Source organism: Engraulis encrasicolus, chromosome 8 (genome assembly GCF_034702125.1).
Source record: "Engraulis encrasicolus isolate BLACKSEA-1 chromosome 8, IST_EnEncr_1.0, whole genome shotgun sequence".
NCBI lineage: Eukaryota > Metazoa > Chordata > Actinopteri > Clupeiformes > Engraulidae > Engraulis > Engraulis encrasicolus.
The window spans coordinates 12,832,608-12,842,607 of NC_085864.1; the positions used below are offsets into that span (position 1 = coordinate 12,832,608).

General features: G+C 44.4%; 1 protein-coding gene across 1 annotated transcript in view; it reads right to left on the reverse strand.

The window, feature by feature from the left end:
* The window catches only part of epha4l (eph receptor A4, like), a 41,650-nt gene extending 40,457 nt beyond the window's left edge, over positions 1-1,193 (reverse strand). Inside the window, exon 1 of the mRNA XM_063204983.1 lies at positions 905-1,193. Within this exon, the coding sequence (XP_063061053.1) occupies positions 905-995 (91 nt within the window). The 5' untranslated portion in view covers positions 996-1,193. The remainder of the gene's footprint in view (positions 1-904) is intronic.
* Positions 1,194-10,000: the final 8,807 nt, after the last annotated feature.

Sequence of the window (10,000 nt, forward strand, 5' to 3'; positions counted from 1 at the left end):
CCAGACGACCACACAACATAGAGGAGAGAGACAGGGTCGAGACGACCACACAACATAGAGGAGAGAGGCAGGGTCCTTTAGACCTCTCTACACACACTGCTCAGAGGAGAGAGACAGGGTCCCGTCCTCTAGTACAGTTCTGAGGATAGAGACAGGGTCCCGTCCTCCACACAGTTCTGAGGAGAGAGACAGGGTCCCGTCCTCTAGTACAAGTGCACTGCAGCAAGACAGGTTCAGGGGAGAGTCCTGCTTCCACACAGCATTACTGTTGATGTGTAGACTGTTGATGTGTGGACTGACGGCTTATTGCACAGATGGCATAATGCTTGTTATTACGTATTAATAACATTTAAAAATGATTAACGTTATCAAGAATCGAGAACCCTTTACCAAAGATCTGAACCCTATGCTGAGACGTTGGAGAACTCCAATTTAATGAGTTGCGTTTACTCACGTCCTCCACTGTCGCCGAATGCTTCTTTATCAGTTTCTCCCACCCTCAACACCATGCATAGGCATACAGAGAAATTCACAAACAGGGTGAAGGGAAACCGAGAGTTAACATGAGCTTTTTTATGCGGTTTAATGGCCCAGGTTCCGACGGACACGAACCATACACGAACACCTTACCATGGTTAAAGGCACTTCAGATAGAGCTACAAACCAGTTGCCCCGCACGCTAAAGAAAACCCAGGGCACGCGAAGCCTCCTTCTTGCGGCGACCCCGTGCGCATTCCAGGGCGCAAGGGAAAGCTATTCGCGGATCGAAGTGGAAAGCGGAGACCCCCGTGCCCACTACGGTGCAGGCACGCAGACCTCCGACTTTGTTCCTCGTAATCACGCAAAGCAAAAAGCTCCTTAGGGGTGTAAAATCCGAGATTGTGAGACATTCCTCACAAGTTACCTTCGTTCGGTCGCTGCTCCCGTAGGGATGATATGCAAGAGGTAATCCCGCTGAGAATAAAAAACAGAATAGCGCGCAGACACTTCGCCATTGTAGCGTGTGTGTTCCTCTTGAAACTTGTGTGTGGAGTAGCGGACGCTCCGGCTCGTCGTGCCCGCCGGTGCTGTGGCGACGGGAACGACGGGACAAGTGCGGGCAGCCTTGTTGTAGCCTATGTGTGTGTGTGTGTGTGTGCGAGACCGGTAGAGCGGCGATGGAAAGTACAAGTGAGTGAGAGGCGCGCTCACATCTCTCCGCCAACCGACTGTGATACTCCGCCACCGACTCTCTCTCTCTCTCTCTCTCTCTCTCTCTCTCTCTCTCTCTCTCTCTCTCTCTCTCTCTGGATATAAACAGGTTTCAGGTTGCCACCTGCTGGCTGCAAGAGGAACTACAGACAGGAAGAACCACCTGGGTGCTCTCTGGGGAACTTGTGGGGTTCTTCAAAAGACTTTTAGGTTCTCCAGAGAACGTTTGGGTTCCCACACACATGGGTACCGCGAGGGGGGGAAGGTGGTACAGATTCTAAGGGCCCAGCAGCACTGACAAGGAAGGATGCTAACAACATAATTTGTCATTTTGGGGGCCCAAAATTTGAATCTTTCATGGGGCTCACAATTTTTAGCGGCGCCCCTGCCCCCACAACCTAGCTTATTTGAGGAATAGTCTTAGGGAAATAAGCCTCAATGTTTTTTGTGTCATCCCCGCCTATTTCTTTCTTAAATTTCCATTTGTTTTTCCATGTTCTATATCAAGAAGAGCCAAGTAAAATAAATTCATTCGTTCATTCGTTCATTCATTCATTCATTCACCAGTTCAGCGCAAAATACTGCAATGCACACAACATTATGGGTGGCATATCAGTCACAACTCATAATAAGGATTTAAATTAACTTGGAATTCTGAGGCAGCTGTTAAAATTGTAATTTCAAGTTAATTTAAGTCTTTATTGTACGTTGTGTGAAGCTTTTAATTGAACATTTGTGAAGCTTTGTGTTCAAACAACACAGAGCTTCACTTCAAAGCTTCACACAACTTACAATAAGGATTTAAATTAACTTGGAATTCTGAGGCAGCTGGTAAACTTGTGATTTTAAGATAAACCAACCAATATAAACCATTTACAGTTTTATGGCAGAATTAATTAACTATATAAGTTATCATGACCTATCACTGATATAATTTGTATAATGCACAATTTTACTGTCTGTGTATACAAACAAACACTCTACTCACTACAGTTACTAGGCCTACTCCAAAACTAGGCTACTCTATACTCAGCAAAGCACAGGCCGGACAGACAACACACACACATGCAATGCACACACGCACGCACGCACATATAGTTTCTACCACTACTACTACTACTACTACTACTACTACTACTACTACTACCACTACTTCTACTACTAGGCTACTTCAGTGCAGTAGTACAGTGCTGGCATATCTCTCCCCAACAGTTCTCATCCAAAGCCTTACTGTATTACTGAGGCTGATATACAGCCGGAACATTCTTGTTTCATTCAATAAATAAACTATTGATGACAATGTACACCATTTACAAAACGTTTTTGCAAAAAGTTACAAATAATCAAAATAACACAAAAGATGCAATGTTTCCAATCCAAACTTGATATTCAAGATGACATTACCTTACAACAAAATAGTAATGCTATAAGTTTAGAAATCAATATTTGGTAGAATAACCCTGGATTTTAATCACAATGCTCTCCACCAGTCTTTCACATTGTTCTTGGCCGACTTTATTCCACTCCCATTGAAAATATTAAAGTTGCTGAGCTTTTTTTCATGGCTTGTGATCTCCCCTCTTCCTCGTGATCACATTTCAGAGACTCGGGCCTGGAGATTGGGCTGGCCATGACAGGGTCTTGTTCTGGTGGTCCTGGACCTCCATCCTTGGACTCATTGACAAAGCTGCGTGGCTTGGAGCTTTGTCCTGCTGAAAACGACAATTATCAGAGTTGGGGACATTGTCAGAGTAGAGGAAATTAAGTTTTTTTCCAAGATAACTTTGCATGTGGTTTCAGTAGCGTGCCCTTCAAAAAGATGAATCTGATCGATTCCAGCCTTGCTGAAGCACCCTCAGAGTATCACCTAATCTCTGCTGAATTCCACAGCAGGTGTAAGACACTGGTTTGAAGACATCTCCAGGTCTCTATCCACCCATATGATGTCCCTATGTTAGATTGGATGTTGCATTTGGACAAGGGTTGATAATGATCTGAGGGGGAGCTTCATCAAGGCTAGAATTGGGCAGATTCATCTTTGCAACAGGCGGGCTACTGAAGCCACAGCAGAAAAAGTTTGGGAACTACTGGCCTAAATTATTACATCACTGTAAATGGTTGCAGTTTTCTACATGAGTTTGGTTCATTTTTTGAAACTGAGATAACATTCTCCAAATAATGTGGACAAAACTGGCAATTTACACAACAGAGCATCATTTCTCATTGTGTTCATCAACTTTCAAATGCTTTGTACATGTCTCAAGTGTCTAGTGCATCTTTGGGTTAAGTACAAATTGCCTACATTTGACACAATGAGACACATTTAGCACATTTTCCAAATGAGTGGATCTTGCTTATGTAAACTGATTCATCAATCCTCAATCTATTGATTATTCTCTCCAAAACATGTTGCATAATTCCATTGTTTAAGTAGCCTAATCATATGCAAAATAGTCTGCAAAATGATCAAACATAGTCACACAATTGATGTGCATGTACATGTAGTTGTCATGTATTGTAATGCAATGTAACATAGTCAACAACATAATATTTTCACCATTGAAATGCTTGACATACAGTAAGAATAATTTGCAGTTGGGTGAAATTGGATATTTAAAGAATGTTCACTACAATTTTTCCCGGTTATACAGTGACAAAGGGACCATTCAGTTTGGGGACAGGACTAGTTTTGACCCAAACTGTTGTGGGAGATTTATGCGCTTTTGCAGGTGATCAACATAGTAGTAAACCGTCCAGATTATGGCAAAATGAATGGAAATAAGCCTAATAAGCAATTGAGAAGGACATATGCAATATGCATATGCAAAGTAGTACTACTGAGTATTAAAAATGGGAAAGGGATTTGATTTTGATGCATGAATAAGTTCTTTGGAGCCACTTTTGGTCCTCTAGGGGAAATTCTTTCTCTGCACTTTATCCCATTTGGACTTGAGAATCACATAGACTAGTACACACACTAGTCCGTAACAATGGGCTGCCAGCTGAGCGGCACCCGGGGAGCAGTGTGGGGGTTAGGTGCCTTGCTCAAGGGCACTTCAGCCGTGGTCTGGTCACTGACCAGGTCAGGCATTGAACCAGAAACCTTTGGGTTGCCAACCCAGTGCTCTAACCCAGTGTTCCCCAACCTTTTTTGTCTTGTGTACCCCCTAAGCATCTTAGTTGTGCCATGAGTACCCCCTAATTAATTTTCTATATCATTTTCTCAGTCCTGATGTGGCTGCTCCATACATTTGTTATAATAATAACACTTTTCCAAGTACCCCCTGCAATGTGCTCGCGTACCCCTAGTGGTACACGTACCCCTGGTTGGGAAACACTGCTCTAACCACTGAGCCACGGCTGCCCTGCGGCTGTTCTGGGAGACACACATTTTACAAGTGATCTGAAATCTGCAGAACTGTAAAACTGTTTTAAAAAAAACTAACAAAATTATCTTATAATTATGAAAAGTCGTCTTGGTCAATATGTCATCTTGGTTTCAAGAAATCACCCAAACCAATGGAACAACACTGCAAATTTAAACGACTGCACAGCTTTCTAGAATGATATGAGGGCCACCATACAATTTGAACAACCCCCATTTGTGACACAGTACTCAAAGCAACCACAAGATGGAAGTATTGGACCTCAGAAATACTGTAGAATCTACATGTTGATAGATGGATAGATTGATAGATAGGTAGACTGAGGTAACCTGAGCATGGTACCTTCCTGCTGCACTGCTCCTTTGGGGCATTGGGGGCTGCCCCCTTGTTGTGTGCAGTGCTGCTGTGTCCCAATGTCAATGGGAGATGGAGTTCCCCAGGTGAGCTTTCATAACTTTCATGATATGGTGATGCGTGATAGAAAGTTCAGTGGCTTTTCTGTGATCGCCAGGCCAGAGATATACTGTCGTACTGCCCTTTCTGCTTCAATTTAGCAGCCACAGATCTATCTGCATGGTATCACTGAAAACAGAAATGGACGCATGGAGAAATCTTGGCCATAAACTCCTGGTGTAGACCAGAGATATATAGTTTCTAAAAACAGAATGCGCACACACTACAGAGGTGCAGGTTCTAGATTATGGACGCAAAAAGTAGGCCTAATTACTTTTAGGCTACCAAAGTTACTGCAATGGGGTGTCAATCTTATTTGAAAGTAAGTAGCTGTTATCCACATTGCATTTAGGAACTTAATTAACTTTTTTCCTTTTTTTAAAAAAACTTTTTTTTTTAGATGGGTAGCCTATTTTGCCTATACTCATGAACGGTGTGACGTTTTCCATGTGCGTTACGCTCATTTGTGGGGGAAAACAACCCATGCAAATCAATTGGCGATGTTGGGGTTTAATAAACGAAAGATACAGACCTGTAGACCAGTGTTTCCCAACCAGGGGTACGTGTACCACTAGGGGTACGCGAACACATTGCAGGGGGTACTCAAAAAATGATATTTTAGCAAATGCATGGAGCATGGTCATACTGCGATAGAGTTAGGGGGTACTCATGGCACAATGAAAAGGGTTAGGGGGTACATGAGACAAAAAAGGTTGGGGAACACTGCTGTAGACTATCGTTGTTCACGCGCAACATGCCGAAAACGTGTTGTGTTGCCGGCTGTTCAAATAATATAGACAAACAGCCGTGGCTGAAGCATGGAATGTGTTCATTTAGGCTAGTCGATGTAGCATGTAAGTCAATGAGACATTCGGTTCGTTTTCATCCATAAAGGGGCGCAACGCACATTTAACAGCAAAGTACCCGGATGGCCGTTCATGAGTATATTTGAGTATGATTTAGGTAAGAGATAGTCTGATTATCATCGACTTTTCCAATCTCTTCAAGACTTGGTCTGACCAAAAGCACAACAATTAGGCCAACGTTTCCCAAACGGCATGGTTGGCCCGCCTCCCTAGGTTTGCTTCTGGTTGACTGGTTTCTGACAAAGTGGGTGGAGTTCTCGATTTTTCTGGAGATCTGACACGATATAAATTTACATTGCCCTTGTCCTGACCAGAAGCAACGCTGGAGGTGTTGCGTCACTAGGAGGGCACGGTCTGGCTGGTAAAGATAGGCCACTTTTATGTCATTACAAATGCTCAGTGTGTTTCCCACCTCCCATTATAGCATAACACATGAAGGAGACCATCATTGTACAACATGTAACCATGGAAGGGGTGAATGGTGGGGATAGCCTATGATATCCCAGATATCCATACCACTTTTGACATGATCTTAAAGTCCAGTCTCCACTTTATAACGAATGGAATGTAAAAATTAATATGAACCTGGACCCTGGGCAATTTCTCCCCAACAATTTCCGAAACCAAACCTACACTGTTGCAGTGGACAGTCCAGAGCTATGTCGCTACCCTACCACAAGGGAGAGCACTGGTAGACAGGCCAGAGATATGTCAATAATGTGTGGTACAGTAAGCGGTAAAGCCACCATTCCTGTGATCGTCGCATAAATACAGACACACACACACGCACACAACATACACATACACACATTGGGTTTACCATCAACTCAGCCCACTCAGTGACACACAACACCGAATTGAACACTAATTAAATAAACAAGTAATGTGTGTGTGTGTGTGTGTGTGTGTGCGCGTGCGTGCGTGTGTGTGCGTGCGTGTGTGCGCGCGCGCGTGTGTGTGTGTGTGCATGCGTGCGTGTGTGTATGCGCTCCGATATTACAGTTTGTCTCTAGGAGTTGCCGAGCGTGAATCTTCCCATTTGCACTCACATCCGAAAAGACAACAGCTCGCGCTTTTCATCCCGCCCCTTTCGGAAGCGCGTGCTAATTGACTACGCATCACCTCCATTATCACCCTGAATAAGCATTGCGTGCTCATGCATACCAACAGGTGGGACCCCCAGTTTCACCGGTGGACCGCTGTGAATGGTGCGCGGAAGCCGCTGGAGTGTTTAACACCCCCCTCGTAACACACACACACACACACACACACACACACACACACACACACACACACACACACACACACACACACACACACCTCATAATAGCCGCAATCACACCCGCGAGACCCCACAATTGTAATAGCGGTGTCGTTAATGAGGGCAATAAGTTTCCCTCCAGCAAGTGCCAACGCCTGGAAACTCCACACATCACACCACACAGACCGGACAGACACACAATCCGAGCTTGAGAAACAGAGAGCGCGAGATAGAGAGCGCACAAATTGACATTGACATTTGACTATTTGGCGCGAGGGCTCTGTGGTTTCCTGCCGTTGAATAGTCACCATCTGCAGTGTGTGTGTGTGTGTGTGTGTGTGTGTGTGTGTGTGTGTGTGTGTGTGTGTGTGTGTGTGTGTGTGTGTGTGTGTGTGTGTGTGTGTGTGTGTGTGTGTGTGTGTGTGTGTGTGTGTGTGTGTGTGTGTGTTCTGGTAAAGTGTCCAGTCACCGTCGCTGGCGACGGAAACCAACCGAGAACAGCCTCTTACTCACTGCGTAGGCCTACTCAACAACCTGGAACAATTAGTGCTATCGGAGGCTATATCATGGCGTGTGTGTGTGTGTGTGTGTGTGTGTGTGTGTGTGTGTGTGTGTGTGTGTGTGTGTGTGTGTGTGTGTGTGTGTGTGTGTGTGTGTGTGTGTGTGTGTGTGTGTGACAGACAGAATGTCTATACTCGATAAACAGCGCGTGTCCTCTGCGTGCGCAAGAGGTGAATGTGTTTACCGCGAGCGCCGATTTGTTTTTTATTTCCCGGCAGTCTATAAACAAAAATCAGGAATACTGCTGCCCGGCCTTTTCTACAATGAGAGAGAGAGAGAGAGAGAGAGAGAGAGAGAGAGAGAGAGAGAGGGAGAGGAAGAAGAAGAAGAAGAAGAAGAAGAAGAAGAAGAAGAAGAAGAAGAAGAAGAAGAAGAAGAAGAAGAGCCCAGATAGAGCGCACAGTGGTTAAGTGCCATTAAGACACTTCCTCTTTCTCTTAACGCCAAAGAGCCACATTATGCATCTACTAATCTGCCAGTGCCACGGTGAACTAGGTGTGATGGAGGGCTAACCGAGTGGTGTCAGATATTATTACACGGTTCAACCTGGGTTGGTGGTGTGAAACCAAAACAAACCATATAGGCCTATCTACAATACAACACCCGTACAGAACAGCGCGTCACCTGTGTGCGTGCGTGTGTGTGTGTGTGTGTGTGTGTGTGTGTGTGTGTGTGTGTGTGTGTGTGTGTGTGTGTGTGTGTGTGTGTGTGTGTGCGTGTGTGTGTGTGTGTGTGTGTGTGTGTGTGTGTGTGTGAGAGAGAGAGAGAGAGAGAGAGAGAGAGAATCTGCATCGTAATAGGTCTACTTCCATCTGGCCAAATGGTCTCACGACACTTAGTGGTTCCCAGACTGGAGGTCAGTTTATTAAAACATCATGTAAACTCTTCACAATTCGGATTAACAATGTAAAGTTGACGGAACCATTTTGTACTCAATTATTATTTCGGAATAAAAAAACCATAATGTAAACGAGGCAACATGATGTTTTCGAATCGGAATAAAGTTTTATTCTGAATTGACTTGAGTTAATTCTGAATTAACTACATCGACACGTCTCTAAAGAGTTCCGTTAGCACCTCGTGATCGCGGACACACATACGATCATCGAGACACATTCGCAAGCGGGGACCCTGCCGAGCTATGATCGGAGCAGGGAAAGTTACAGCCAATTATAACGCTTATCACACCGCTTACAGCTAACACACACACACACACACACACACACACACACACACACACACACACACACACACACACACACACACACACACACACACACACACACACACACACACACACACCGATGACGGTCACTATTCCTCGAATTTTCTCCCTTTTTCATTCTTAAGAGACCATTAAGGCTTTCTTTCTTTCTTTCTTTCTGTTTCCCACACTGTCCGGTGTTGTATGGCTGCTGGTTAGGATGCTTCTGCGCATTGGAAAAAAGGGAAAGTTTATTGCCTCCTTTATCATTTAATGCGTCTGTGGCTCGCGCTTTGCATGTGCATGGCCGCGAGGATGCAGGGTGTCGCTGTGCTTCCGGAGCGCACGGGATATATGGGGCTGTTCACCACGCGCCCCAGCTGGGTGCCTTTTCTTCCTTTCTTGATCTCTCTCTCTCTCTCTCTCTCTCTCTCTCTCTCTCTCTCTCACACACACACACACACACTCACACACACACACACACACACACACACACACACACACACACACACACACACACACACACACACACACACACACACTTTTAATTTACAGTAGGCTATACAGTAGGCTATGTTATGCGTCCAACAATGCGAACCGCCAGGCCATGATGATGATGATCAGTGTTGGGCAGTAATGCATTACAAAAAAGTTATTAAATATAGACCTACTGTAATGCATTACTTTTTTACTGTAATTCAGTTATGCAAGGCATTACAGGGAAACAATATGTAATATTTACTTAGTTGCAATGCTAAACAACATAAGTTACAATGCATTACAATGTCCTGGATTTCAGTGTGGTGGGTCAGAAAGAAGCTATTCCTGAACCTGGTAGTTTTTAGTCTGCATGCGGACAAAAACACCTCCTGGACGGGAGGTGAAAAAGTCATGACTCGTGCGCTTGATTTACACTATAATAAATTGCCAGATCCATATTTAGGCCTACAGTTCTTTTGGTGAAAGTGATGCAAAAGTAGGCTAGTGTAATGCCTTACATTTTAAATATAGCCTAGTAATATTGTAGTGTAAGGGATTATTTTGAAAAGAAAGTAACATGTAATCAGTAATGCATTAG